The sequence below is a fragment of the Carica papaya genome, chromosome 7, assembly GCF_054855325.1.
Source record: "Carica papaya isolate Zhongbai chromosome 7, ASM5485532v1, whole genome shotgun sequence".
Taxonomy (NCBI): domain Eukaryota; kingdom Viridiplantae; phylum Streptophyta; class Magnoliopsida; order Brassicales; family Caricaceae; genus Carica; species Carica papaya.
This window is the reverse complement of record NC_142315.1, coordinates 2,863,207-2,878,414: the sequence shown is the minus strand read 5'-3', so window position 1 is coordinate 2,878,414 and position 15,208 is coordinate 2,863,207. Positions and strand designations below refer to the sequence as shown.

At 30.8% G+C, this 15,208-nt stretch overlaps 3 protein-coding genes across 5 annotated transcripts; all 3 read left to right on the top strand.

Moving 5' to 3' along the window:
- The first annotated feature begins 764 nt into the window (after positions 1-764).
- LOC110817860 (putative 2' cyclic ADP-D-ribose synthase BdTIR) lies at positions 765-2,182 on the top strand. Its single transcript, XM_022046577.2, has 2 exons — positions 765-1,504; positions 1,774-2,182. The coding sequence occupies exons 1-2, from the start codon at positions 1,050-1,052 to the stop codon at positions 1,910-1,912; spliced, it is 594 nt and encodes a 197-aa protein (XP_021902269.2). The 5' UTR covers positions 765-1,049; the 3' UTR covers positions 1,913-2,182.
- Positions 2,183-5,179: 2,997 nt separating this feature from the next.
- Positions 5,180-9,185, top strand: LOC110817942 (alpha-galactosidase-like). 3 transcript variants are annotated; one of them, XM_022046666.2, is made up of 13 exons: positions 5,180-5,608; positions 5,693-5,751; positions 6,694-6,750; positions 6,869-7,007; positions 7,113-7,188; positions 7,274-7,332; positions 7,468-7,533; positions 7,701-7,784; positions 7,886-7,950; positions 8,081-8,163; positions 8,246-8,386; positions 8,500-8,640; positions 8,803-9,185. In XM_022046666.2, exons 1-13 carry the CDS (start codon positions 5,424-5,426, stop codon positions 8,890-8,892), a joined length of 1,245 nt encoding a protein of 414 aa, XP_021902358.1. In that variant the 5' UTR covers positions 5,180-5,423; the 3' UTR covers positions 8,893-9,185. The 3 variants fall into 3 exon arrangements, with proteins under 3 accessions (XP_021902358.1, XP_021902360.1, XP_088063678.1); XM_022046668.2 differs by having other exon boundaries at positions 5,468-5,608; positions 6,689-6,750; XM_088207552.1 differs by having other exon boundaries at positions 5,526-5,608; positions 6,223-6,750.
- Positions 9,186-12,406: 3,221 nt separating this feature from the next.
- NAC025 (NAC domain containing protein 25) lies at positions 12,407-14,272 on the top strand. Its single transcript, XM_022046385.2, has 3 exons — positions 12,407-12,740; positions 12,858-13,168; positions 13,263-14,272. Exons 1-3 carry the CDS (start codon positions 12,557-12,559, stop codon positions 13,923-13,925), a joined length of 1,158 nt encoding a protein of 385 aa, XP_021902077.1. The 5' UTR covers positions 12,407-12,556; the 3' UTR covers positions 13,926-14,272.
- The last annotated feature ends 936 nt before the right edge of the window (positions 14,273-15,208 follow it).

Genomic DNA, 15,208 nt, shown 5'->3' with positions numbered 1-15,208 from the left:
AGATCTTTATCATTCCTCTTAGTATCAGAAAGCCAAGTGATAAATTAATGTTAAGGCATATAAAGTCAAGGACTTCAATATTAACACAAGCTAAACTCATTGAATAGAGAAATAAATACACCAAGTCAATTTTACCACTTCTTCTAACTCATCTTTTATTCATTTAGAAGCAACAAGTTTTACATGAGGCCAACAATTAACACAGAGAACGCCATGGACTGAGCTTTTCAATTAAAGAACCATAAAAATTAAATTTATAATATTTCATAAAAGGACAAAACCAACTAGGTCAGAAAAAGAGTATAACTTTTATAAAAGATAAAAAGAATCAGAACTCTAAAGATCATTTATGGGTAAGTACATATTCTATTCTACTTTTAACTAAGAAATTTTTAAGCTAATGGATCAAGTCATAAACTAGCCAATTGATGAGATTTATTATCAAAGATATACATCAATTTTTATTTTTATTTTTATTTTTTACTTTTTGTAAGGAGCACATTCTTATTAATCTATTGTTAGAAAAGATCTTCAAAATTAGGAGATGTTTGATAATAGAATATATATATATATAAGAATTAAGAAATATACATATACATATACATATATATGTATATGTTTAGTGACCATGTCAAGCAATAAATTAAAAGAAGTAAAATAATTTTAAAAAAAAAAAACTGTACGTGTTTGAAGGTTTTCGGCTAACTTTCCGAATTTCTGATTCTAAATAATCACATGTGTAGTCAAAATTAATTTGTAAGCCTTAGTAGTTTAGCCTTTTACTCGTATTACGTTTAATGTTATTTTCAATATAAACCTTTCTCCTGTCAAAACAAAATACCACGTATTTTCTCAAAGGTCCAACATTCAACCCGACCCCAATAAATCAAAACCAGAACACATCATATTTCGCTACAAGACATACATATATATATATATATGTATGTAGACACCCTTTTCTCATAGTTCCATAATCTTATCATCTTATAATTACCAAATCAAACCACAACAAACCAATTCCGATCCCGTCATTAAAACCTAATTAATTCATGTCCATGCAGCGTTTTCTTCAGTTATCTGCAAACAGCTTGAAGAGAAGGTCGTGTGATGTGTTCATCAACCATCGATGCGTAGATACAAGAAGAACCATTTCAGGATTGCTGTATGATCATTTGCATCGTCTGGGTCTAAACCCTTTTCTGGATACCAAGACCATGAAGCCTGGAGATAAGCTCTTTAACGAAATTGATTCCGCCATTATCAACTGCAAGCTTGGAATCTCTGTGTTTTCGCCTAACTATTGTGATTCTTACTTCTGTCTCCATGAGCTCGCGCTTCTCATGGAATCCAAGAAGAAAGTTATTCCGATCTTCTGCGATGTCAAGCCGTCGGAATTGTCCGTCCGGGACGACGGAACTTGCAGTGCGGATGACCTCCGGAGGTTTACCTGGGCTCTGGAACAGGCTAAATACACCGTCGGAGTCACATTTGATACTTCTCAAGGGTAAGTATATATCTACGTATATTTGTGTGTGTGTGTTTTTGTATATATGCACCTTCATTAAATTTCCTTTTTGGTCAGGCAAAAGGGTCTGATCCCTGATCCCTGATCTCTCTCTCTCTCTATATATAACATACATATATAGATTTGGTATCATGTTGATCACGATAAGTATATATATTCATGCATTGAACAATGATTCTTTGATGTTTGAACTAATTATTCTGCTCCTACCAATTAGTTTTTAACTCAATCATATATATTCAATGCAGGGATTGGGCGAATTTCTTGGCTACAACTACGGATGCAGTGACAAGAAATTTCTTGGAGCTTCACGGAATGAAAGCCGAAAGGAACAAGATTTTTCTTATTCGGAAATTAGATCATTTCCTGCATTCATCAAGGAAATGAAATTGAAGATTATAATTCTTAAATTTCTTTAATTATTTTTTGTTTTACTTAATAACCCAGTTAATTCATTCAATTATTCTTTATTTCTTTTGTAAAGGAAGCAAAATTAGGGATCCCCAGAGTTTATTTATGTTGTCTGTATAATTCTATTTTTGGATTACTTTTGATTATACAAATCAAATTGTATATGTTCAATAAGAATATTGCACATATAGAAGCCTTTAATTTGTAAGACTATGTATCTTTGCCATGAAATTTGCATGTAACAACTTCAAGCTTCAATAATAAATTCACTTTGTTTTATTTGTTATATTTATTTTCAGTGAATCAATTTCTATACATGTCAATTAATTTTTAATCTTTTGTAAACATGGTATTATGTTTCTATTAATGATTTACCAAAATTTTAAATTACTTAATACAAATTTGTATATTAAATTTTGTAATTTGCTCTTAATATATGTTATCGTAGATAAGTTATAATACTTTCAATTGGATGTTCACTTATTAGCAAAAATAATAAATTACTTTTCAAAAAAGATACAATTTTAAATTTTGTCAAGACAACTTTAGTAGAATAAAATTTTAGTCAAAAGAAAATAGTACATAATATAATAAGATATTCCTTATAAAAAATATCACTTTAATTATTCAAGGTTCCAATATTATGTAATCGTTTGTCAAATATAGTAGTAAGGTTTTGAAAATCATGCTTGAAAATACTTTTAGTGAAATGTATTTTATTAATCTACCTTTTTTAATGTATCATTGATTCATTTGTTTTAGTAGGTGAATCGAGGACCATTCAAAAGGGAGAGGGATGAATTGGGTTATAAAATTTTCAAGATTTTAAGCACACTTCCCAATTCTTTCTCAACTTTTGGACTAGCTATATAAAATATATTAGTCTTCGTTGTATGATTGTATAGAAAATGTCTAAGATTTAGTGAAGTTCGTTTAAGTTAATTAAGTATTTATGAAAAGCAAAGATGATATGCATAAATGAGAACAACCAAAAATGTTTATGATCAATTCTATATATGCATGTACGGTGTGAGTAATAGTGTGATATTATATAATGATATACAATAAGAGAGTGTAAACTCTTTTATAAAGATTTGTCTACACCATTGTGCTTATATCCTCTTTCTTAAGCCAACAACTTAAGTGTTTTTTTATTTTCTCGGTGGCTCTCAAGCGGATAAAAACAAGTATTAAAAAATTATTATTATAACCACCATAATTGTATTTACCCCATTTTCACCACGTCAATATCTATAATCATATCCGCAATTATAATCTCATTCGCTCCTAAAATTATCGAATATTATCGCATTTACTTCAGGGAATGAGGTAGAATCAAATTGAATAAACTTCGTGATTTTTTTATTAACACTTCAGCGTTTCATTTACCTATAAGAAGATTCAAATCTTTGTGAAAAGAAAATATTTTTCTTGATGTTGATGCTACAAACACATTTGAGACACAGAAAGTAGATAATGTGTACGTATGTTCACCAAAGTAATACTTTCTCCTCATAATTTTAATTTAAAGCTTGTGTGAAATATTTTAGAGTTATATTCTCTTATATTTCAAAATATAGCAATCAAATACATATATATATATATATATATTTTTTTTGTGTTGTTGAAAGAATTACTACTCTTTTATGATTATAATGCTCTCTCAAATTTATTCAAGCTTCAAAAGAATATTTTATTATTAGACACTCAATTTTTAATTCATTATGGAAATGCTAACAAAGGAAAATGAAATTTTTTTAAAGCATTAGAACGAAATACAAAACAATTAAGTGAAGAACATAAGAAAATGACAAGAAGTTTTCTTCAAATTCTTCACCATACATCACAAAATTTTTAAAACAATTATTTATATATTTACATAAAACAATAAATTAAATATAAAAATATATTAAAAGTCAAATATATTATAGAATAAGGAGATATGAAAATTCATTGAGTTATACATTTCTAAAGTTGATAGTAATTCATGCATGTTATACGGCAGACATATTTTAGTTTATTTTTTAAGTAAAAATTTATATATTTTATTAATTAAATTACACACACATACACACGTGTGTTTATATATATAAATACGAAAAATAATACAATATTGAATAAAAATATACCAAAAAAAAAAACACCAAAATAAATAAATATATAGTTATAATAAATATAATTAACACCGACTATAATTATATAATTATAATAAAATATTATATGTTTTAGTTGATGTAGAATTCACAGAAGGCTTGAGGATGAATCCATGAAATTTCAGTGATAAATGTCGGACGGTTCACTTTTCATAGAGAGACGCATTTACTTGTCGGTAACAAGTACGCCGTGTCACCATCTAGATATAGATATAGATATAGATATATGTATATATACATGTATGTAATTATATTTAATTAATTAACGAATTGCAACTTTAATTTCCTCGACGTGTGGTCACCCTTAAAAAGAAAGTGGCCGTAATTTTCATGGGGATTTAACTTACATTAAATATATAATCTTAATTAATTAATTAAGTAATTAGTATGAACTTTTTATTACAAAATCAAATTTAATAAAACATTGGCGTATTAAAACCGAAAACGTACCACCAGCACGAGTCAAAGGTGCATCTACTTAAATGTATAATCTCTAATATTTTATTTAAAAACACCCTACAAAAAGTAATATATATATATATAAAATATGTAAGATATCCCTTTCAAATCTTTACATAACTTACAATTGAAGTTGTTTGGATTCAAGCAAGAACATAAACTTTCTAGGTAAATTCAAGCCTCCAATTTTTAATTTGTGGAGTTATTATACTGAGTACCCATATGTAATTGGTATAATTAAAGTTATATAACATGCATAAGTATACATATTTGAATTTTACGTGGACTTCTAAAGTTCTATATAGTTGTAAGTCTAACACTTCAATATTGAGATTAAAAAAAAAAAAGAGGTAAACCATTCTCTGGCAGTCAAAATCAAATTTACCACAGTATGTATATATATCTTCTTACTGTTAGAAGTATAAAAAAAAATGTGATTTTCCCACGAGATAATTCGGGCGGGAGGCAAAAGCAGAATCTTTTTTCATACCTAACAAGCTTAATTTGTCTCGTCACCGACAGCCATGCCCATGATCTGCCTGTCCTGTAAATAAAAATTGCAAGGTTGAGATAGAATCACATCTTATTATTTACCAACACCCACATCTTCAATTTAATATCTCTCTATATATATATATATATATATGTATGTATGTATGTATATTTAGATACGCGGTACTCCTCCTTTTTTATTATTATTATTTTTTTAATGATGAAAGTGAAATCTTCCATGTAAGATTTGAAACCAAGCACTGATTAATGGTGCTGGGACACATGACCAGCAGGCTGTGCCTTCGTACTATTTGATATATATGTATATATTGATATATATCTTTCTGGGTATAGCTTAATTTGTGTATCATACTTACAGGACAATGACAATTATTATTAAAGTTACAAGCTTTTTCTTTGTTCTTGATCTTCTTTCTCTTCTTCTTCCTCTCGATGATGTTCTCTGGATTAAAAAGGTAACTGCTGGGAACATTAGCAACGGCAACACCAATGAAGATTACACTCAATTCCTCCTCGCCAATGGCGTGGCTCGTACTCCTCCGATGGGGTATTGTTCTCCTTCTGTCCTTAGGGTTCATATGTCAATGATCAAGAGGTGTTCGATCATTTGTCTGATTGATTTTTCTTGCAGATGGAACAGCTGGAATCACTTTCAGTGCAATATAAACGAGGAGACTGTGAAGAGTACAGGTATCCCCTTCTCCATGGCTTGTTACACGTGCATATACTGTCTGTATATATGTATACAAGTGTTAATATATATGTATCTACAAGCTGGGTTATTAAAGAATTTCTCTTATTATCTGAATTGGGTGTTACCTTACTTGCTACTTAAAATGTGATGAGGAATTCTGTTATTTATTCTTTTTTAATTCATGTGGTTGAATTATTGGCAATGGAACTCTTATAAGTTAAGTTTAAAAGTCTTACTGGAATATTTTATTTTCTTGTAGTGAATTGATAATTAAAAGAATCAATCTTGATTTCTTCTAGCTCTGTTTGACTTGTTTTTTCTCAATATGATATATGGATTCTTGTTAATTTAATTAGTAAAATTAATAAGTTTCTAACACCAAAAAGAAAAAAAGACTACATATATACCTCTGTCACTCTTATGTAGGAGATGAGAGAAAATTAATTAAATTCTTTTGTTTTGAACAGGTCCAAATCTGAAACCGTTTACTTAGATGCATGTATGATGCCTATATATCCTATTTCATGGGTTGTCTTTGAACTATAGAATTCAAGCTTGAAGACTGCCTTGTTGATTTTCTGATTGAATTTGAAACTTGAATGAGTCAGACCTGCTTTTAAGACTCAGAAACTGAGTTAGGAATTCCCAGATCCAATTTTCTGCTTCCAATTAGCCGGACAAGTCGTATTCTAGGAATTCAAGTACTGAAGGGTCTTGGTCATCACCAAAATGTTCTTAATTTGAGATTATTACATAACAGTTTTTTAGTTATATCTTTCTCTTTACATTGGTATTGTCAGAATCACATGATCCAATAAGCCTAAAAAGAATTATGTTATATGGGTAGTATCGGAATCACATGATTCAGAATCTTTGGTCTTAAATATATTATGTTCCGCCATTAAACCTCTTCACTTCTCTTTAATTTCAAAGAACAGCAGATGCACTGGTTTCAACTGGTTTGGCAGCACTTGGATACAAATATGTAAATATTGGTATGCACCAAGAATAAGCTTTCCCCTTTTCCTTCACCTTCATCTCCGGAAAGAATCGTTAAAAGTCTCCATTTGATGACCAATTTATAGCATTTCCTAAATTATTGTGAAAGAGCAGATGATTGCTGGGGAGAAGACAGCAGAGACTGGAGGGGTAACCTAAGGCCAAAAGCTTCCACATTTCCTTCTGGAATTAAGGGCCTCGCAGATTATGTTCATGCCAGAGGCCTAAAACTTGGGATTTACTCCGATGCCGGGTAAACACTTGGAGATAGTTAGGATTAACTGCGATCATCACGAGTTGAAATCCATTGCAGACTATAAACAGCTCTTTAATTTCTGTAGTTATGATTGATTTACAGTTATAGAACCTGCAGCAACACAATGCCTGGCTCTCTTGGGCATGAAGATCAAGATGCAGCCACCTTTGCTGAATGGGTCGGTGTTTCTTTTCTGCTGCAAAACAGATTGCTTTGTGATGCTAAAAAACTTCAATTCAGGCTTTTAAGGGTATTTATTGCAGGGGGTTGATTACTTGAAATATGACAACTGCTATAATGGTGGCTCTAAACCTCAAGAAAGGTATAGTTCCAGCTCCAAAGTTCAGTTTCGACTTGCTGATCTCCAAATGACTACTATCAGTACACTCTTTAGAAAATGAGCATGTGGGTCATTATTTACCAGACCTGATGGATTCTCTTTCAACACTCGTGGCAGGTACATTAAGATGAGTTATGCTTTGCGTAAAGTTGGCCGACCAATCCTTTATTCTCTTTGTGAATGGTAAGTTACCTGAATTTTCTGATACCTTTTTTAGTGCTCATGTTTTTTTTTTTATTCATTGTGGACAACGAATTGCTTGGCATTTTTTTATATGTCTCCATATCATCTTTCCCTATGCGAGTGGCTTAACTTGTCTAACGAATTCATAGAGAGATATTTGCTTGTAGGGGACAAGAAGATCCTGCAAGATGGGCTGGTCAGTATGGAAATTCCTGGAGAACTACAGGAGACATCAATGACACTTGGGCCAGGTCATATGTTCTTTATATTTTCACTATCCGATCCTAGTTCATGATAAGATCCAGATCATAAATTGGTTGGTTTCACTGAATTTCGTTTTCTGTTGTTTCAGTATCACCTCAATTGCAGATCAAAATAACAACTGGGGAAGATATGCAGGACCCGGAAGATGGAATGGTGGGAACTAAAAATTGAGTCGTTTTCTCACTAGACATGATCAAAATAGTTTTCTCTTTTCTTTTGTCTTTTGATACAAAAAATGAAGCTGATCTGATGTGAAAGTTAAAACTGTAAACTGATGTAATAGATCCTGATATGCTGGAAGTGGGAAATGGAGGAATGAGCTTGGATGAATATCGTTCTCATTTTAGCATCTGGGCTCTAATGAAAGTCTGTCTCCCTATTTCTTGACCTTTCTCAGAGTCATTCATGCAGCTATGGCTAATAAGCTAACAAGGTGGTAATATGGCAGGCTCCTTTACTGATTGGGTGTGATCTACGATCAGTGAGCAGAGAAACGCTTAGTATCATTGGAAACAAGGAGGTGATAGAAGTTAATCAAGATCCACAAGGAATTCAAGGAAGAAAAATAAGATCAAAAGGCGACTTGGAGGTACAATTGTCATCTGGAAAGTTGAAACTAATATAAATGCACATTGCTTTATTATCTATATTCTAACAAATGGCAACTTAAAAAGCATTATTATTGGGTTGAAAATGCTGCAGGTTTGGGCAGGACCATTGTCGAGGGGAAGATTAGTAGTCGTAATGTGGAACAGAAGCAATGCCAGGGCTGCAATATCAGTAGCATGGAGAGAAGTTGGAATCCCTCCATTAAAACCAGTTATTGTCAGAGACCTTTGGGCGGTACGTTAAATATTGTTTGTCGAAGTTGTATTAAGTTGAGCAAACAGCTGTTAAATCTGTTTTCACCGGATTTAATCATAAATAGAATATAAATACTGAATCATCTTATTTTTTCGTACAAAATTTTGTAATGAAAACATGTAATTTGGGATTATTTTGCAGCATTCATTTGTTTATATGAGTAAGCAGTATCGGATGACAGCCTATGTTGCTCCTCATGGATGCAAGATGTATATCTTAATCCCGGCCTAGACGATATGTTATAGAAACAGCTTTCTTGTTTCTGAAGCTGCTTTTCGAGTTAAGGTAAATGAAAGATGGAAGATTATTTGTAATATTTCGAATATCAACAGTATAATTTTGGCTCTTGAATGCCCTGTTTGCTTAAGAAAAAAGAGGAGATATAATTGATATTGCACCTTTATCTTCATTAGTGAAGTAGAAAGAAACCTGCATGTTTCTGCAGATGATGAAAACTGCTTTATAAGTGTGATTGTATGATATATATTTTGTTTCTTTTGATATAACAAATGGGAATTGTTTAATGAATTGTCTCCATAATCCAAGGAGCAATGCATATTGTGCTAGTACAACTGAAATGATATATATATATATATATATATATATATACACCCCTCCCCCCCTACACGCACGCGCAGATGTAATTACACATACATTTGTATATACATAGACATATACATATACATATACATAATTATATTATGTAGAACAAGTGAATGTAATGCAAGGTTGACGGGCATCCCAACCCAGTTGTTGTGAGGAAAAACAAGCGAGTTGGCAAATGCTGAACTAATTGAAAACAACGGACAGAGCAAGGAGACGTGTGTGCATGCCACAATCTGGACAAATCTTAAAGGTCAAAGATTTTCAGGGGACAGCCTATGTCAATCCTGCACACACATATATATATATATATGCATATAAAATTCCTAATAGTATCATCCTTTACACTCCCATCACCAATTGCACATACATATTCTGCATACACATACATATACATATACACACACACACACACACAAACACATGCTCATATCCGTATATAATAATGGACATTTACTTCTAACCCCTCAATATATATATATATATATGTGTATATATACATGCATATATAGAAATCATTTGTTTAAAATATTTTAGCTTCAAAATTAATTATGGAATTAATGAATTGCCTAATATTTGGTCCTGAAAACAATTTGAACCAGAACAATTAATTAAATATCTTCCCTCTGTACCTTCAAGCTTCTGCCCAGTTATATATAATTTACCAATTTTAAAATTTTCTTTTGGATTTATTTGTATATAAATATTAAATTTTAAAATTATGAAAAACTAAATTGCATAATGTACATAACTTGAAACTTAGACTTCAAAATTATTATAAAATTACATTTTACAATTATTTTTAGATTTAAAATATTAGTACATTTTTTTTATAGAACAAAAAAGACAAACTATAAACAATTAGAAGGAAGAAAGAACTAAAAAAATGTCAATATCAAATGATATTATATAAATTATATATTCAAAAGGATTCATATTCTATAAATAAAGATACTTGGTAATAGATATATTGATGCAATTCTTAAACCCTAATTATGGTCATGTTTATATATTGTCGTTCAATAATAGAAAAAAACGAGATAATAACTCAAGACCTAACTTCAAGAATATATACATAAGATCTTAAATGAACGTTTTATTCTCTCTTTTAATTCTCGAGTCATCGAAATCAACACGTTCAATTCGAAAAATATAAATTAATCTTGTTTTAATTTTAATACATAGTACTAAGTACCTATTAATACTAATATCGAAATCAACTTCAAGTTATTTAGTAAAAATTTATTGTATAATTAAAGTTACTTATACATCATTTCCATATCTACTCCGTTATTGAAACCATGTTTCACTCCTTTAACGTGGTTAAACACCTCCTTTCTTTGACTTTATTATTATTATTTATTTAAGCACAATGTATTTAATTATATATATGTGTATCTATAGATGTGTGACACATGCACTCTTGCACTGTAATTGAGGTAGAAACCCCTATAGCATGCAAATTAGATTTAAAATAATTGACACACCACTGGGACCCACACCTACATATCACGTACAGTTCATCAGTGGACTTGAAGGGACTAATGATAGAAAACACATGTGATTAAACTTTAATTAATCAACTTATTAGTTTAAACACATGCAATTTTGAGTTCAATTTGCCCAATCTGTGATTATATTACATGTCACCTGCAGAAAACTACATCCAACTGATAGACTCGCAATTAATATACATATATATATATATAATAAAATCATAATTTTTCATATATGTATGTGGGTTTATGCACCCACACACACATACATATATATATATGTATATATGTATATATGTATATGTATATATATATATATATGAAAGAGTAGTGATAAACTCCAAAAGAAGAAGAGCTATCATGGAAAGTAAACAAACCCAAGAACCATTTCTCTCATATAAGCCAAGACAAATTATTAAAATCTTTTGACAGGGCAATACATCATTCATTAACTCACATGCACCACATATTTTATTTAATATTTATTTAATTTATTAATGTTTATATCTACTCAGAAAAATAAAAAGTCAAAAAGTCAAAAAAAAAAAAATCATATTATGTTCTAATTATAATTAAAATTCTATTTTAAAATATTATAATTTATTTTTTGTGGGTAATTTCAAGTGATCAAAGTAAATAATTTTTTTTAACTCTAATCAATGTTTTATTTATTGGAGAAGATTACTATGACATCTCACAAGCTACCATTCTCAAAACAAAAAAAAAAAAAAAAAAAAGATAAAAGCATATATAAAATTTTTATACAATCATAAATTTGTGTTCTTATGCATTAAACATGAAGAAAAAACATTAAATATTTTAAAATACTAATTAAGTCAAACAAATTTGAACTTGAAATTAACCAAAGGGTTCCTAATTAAACTTCAAATTTAAGATCTCTCTACATTATGGTTTTATTTGCCTTGATGACCCTCAAAACTCTAATTTAAGAATAAAATTTGTTTGACTTTGGATAAATATTAATTTAATTACTCATAACCCATAAAAAAAAAATAATAATTACTTCATCCATAATTAATATATTATAATTTGCTACCTCAATTAATTTGACATCCACAAAATCAACTAGAAGGATTTCTTCATCCCTTCAAAAAAAATACATATATATATATGTAAATTCCAAACGAATTATGTGTTGTTATTATGAAATTGTTTTATTTTTATCACATATCTTTCGAATAAAATCACGATCCCATGTTCCCTTGACTTTCTTTCATGGAGAGTTGCTTTGGGAACCATGAAGTTCATGATAATTAATGAAAATATGTAACATATATATGTAACGTATGGTTTGGGGAATACATGTATGCGTGCGGTGGACATACATGTGTGTATATATATATATATATGTGTGTGTATATGTATCTAAAATTAGTTCTATGAAGGCATAAGAAAAGCATGACAAGGAAAGCGTCCGGGAATTTCCACTCATCCTCCGACCCCCAAAACCTGCCTTCCCCCAATTTATTGCATTTTGCCCGCATGTGGGTTCCCACCAACTCGATTCCACCACGTGTCACCATCTCCACCCCAGAAATCTCCACGTGTCGCTTTATCAAAGGAGGACCCGTTTGGCATTTTATGCCCCGCACCTAACACAAAACCCACTACCCGCAAACCCATAACCCGCCCCGAATTACTCACCAATTAACATTACAACCTCAATAGTCTCCGTTCCCATACACCTTTACACACACCCATTATTTTTCATCCTCCTTTTCTGGTTCCTCTCTGAAAATTTTCAGAAATCTTGAATCAAGATCAGTAGGTCTAACATGGAGAGTACGGACTCATCGTCGGGTTCTCAGCATCCACAGTTGCCACCCGGATTTCGATTTCATCCCACAGATGAAGAACTGGTTGTTCATTATCTTAAGAAGAAAGCTGCTTCGGCTCCTCTCCCGGTGACAATCATTGCAGAGGTTGATCTTTACAAGTTTGACCCGTGGGAGCTTCCAAGTAATTATCACTTAACACACACACATATACATATATATATAATAACTGGGTTTTTTTTTTATTTTAAAAAAATGGAATAATAGATTGGTCTCTTGAATTTTTATATAATTTTGACAGGTAAGGCGACGTTTGGGGAGCAAGAATGGTATTTTTTCAGTCCAAGAGATAGGAAGTATCCTAATGGAGCAAGGCCAAACAGGGCAGCAACTTCAGGGTATTGGAAAGCAACTGGGACTGATAAACCTATTTTGACATGTAAAGGAAACCAGAAGGTTGGTGTTAAAAAAGCTCTTGTCTTCTATGGAGGTAAGCCTCCAAAAGGTATCAAAACTAATTGGATTATGCATGAGTATCGTCTGGTCGATGGCAATCCCGTTGGTTCTAAGTCTCATCCTTCTGATTCACCCAACAAGAAATCATCTTTAAGGGTAACACCCATTAATCAAAACTTGATTTTTCTTTATTTTGTGCTCTTGGGTCGATTTGATTTGTGTATATGTTTATATGTGTATGTATGTGTAGCTCGACGATTGGGTGTTATGCCGGATTTACAAGAAGAACAACTCATCACAAGGGACATTAATGGAGAGAGAGATGAAGGAGGAATCAATGGAGGGTATGGTTGAAACGGTGCCAATTATTACTACTTATAGTCATCAAAACCTAAAGACTAAAAACACATCATGTTATGGTTCATTAATGGTTGAGAATGATGAGAATTTCTTTCATGGCATATTATCATCATCATCATCCGGAGATCATCATTATCATCATCATCATCATCATCATCAACAATTGGCTTCTTCAACCTCAAAGCCGGCTGATAATTCTATCTCCATCCCTTCTGTCTCCAACACCAACACTACCACCATAAAACGCCCACTTCAACCTCCTCCTCATCAGAATTACTGGAATCATCATCAATATCAAGCAGGATCAATCGGGTCTTCATCGTCCAGCAAGCGATTTCATGGTGACCTGAACATCAATGGAGGTGGCAGCACTGGAAATGATCATGATCATGATCACGACCATGATCATGATGATAATAACAGCTCTTTCATTTCTCTTCTTAATCAGCTTCCACAGTCTTCAATGGTGCATCCCAACTCCATCATTGGGTCACTGGGAGATGGTGTCTTGAGGCAACAATTTCAACTTCCAAGCATGAATTGGAATTCATGAATTTGGTATTCTGATACAGTGCTGTTATTATACCATCATTATTACACACATGAATCTGCAATTAATCAAAGATTATATACTTCACGAAGCTCCACGACGCCTTTTCATGCCTTCCATCAACTTCAACTATCTTTCTTCCTTCTGTTTTTGGATCGATTACAGGTGAGTTACTTATTATATAGTATATATAATTGAATTTGTAATATTAAAATTTTTAAAAACATTTCATATACGTGCTTTCTGTTTAATTTGGTATATATACATATATATATATAGATTTAATGTATACTTATACATATTATTAATTAAATACCAATATGGATAAGCGTTGATGATGATGTTCAGCACGATTTTTGTGTTACATTCGTGATTATAAATTTCATAATTACGCTTCTTAATCTTTACCAATTAATAAATTAACATACTTAATAAACATTAATTTCTTATTATACGTAATTCCAGGGGAAGATATTCTGATTTGGAATATTAGTATATACGTACAAGATTCTTTTACAACGCACATGAAAATGATTCCAAATTAATGAAAATATATAAATTAAAGGACATTACCATCGAAAATGAATTATCTACATATACATATATATATATATATATATATATCTTGTTCCAGTACTTTTGTGTAATTACCATAATTTGCAGGCAAATGGAGGTAATCGGCTTATGGATGAATTATCGAATTATCACTTTTTAAGGTCAATTTGCTTTTCTGTAATAGTAATTGATTAATTATAAGTATTTGGGAATTAAGCCTAATCTCGAGAATTAAAGGATATAAGAAAATATAAGATTATATATATATATACGTATATATTTTCAATCAATATACATATAACTTTATAAAATAAAAAAACTTTGGACTTAATTTAGAGGGGGACGAATTGGGTCATCTATACAACATATGTACATGTAGATACATATGAAGCAATTTGAAAATTGCAATACAAATCAAATTAATTGTAACAAAGAATCAAGAGGTGTAATATGAACTTTCCAATCTTGGAAAAGTGGGGAGAGACTTTTTTTTTTTTTTTTTTTTTTTAAATTTTTGGAGTTTGAATTTTTGGAAAAGATAATATCAAATGAAATTTTGATTGTGACATCCAAAACCAATTCACCTACCCTATCTTTGTAACTAATTAAGAAAAATTTGTACAATTAAAATTTATACTTAATGAATTCCTTTTACCAAAGAATATATATATTCATTAATTATGTTATATATATATATATATTAATTATAACACAATACATATAATCTTTTA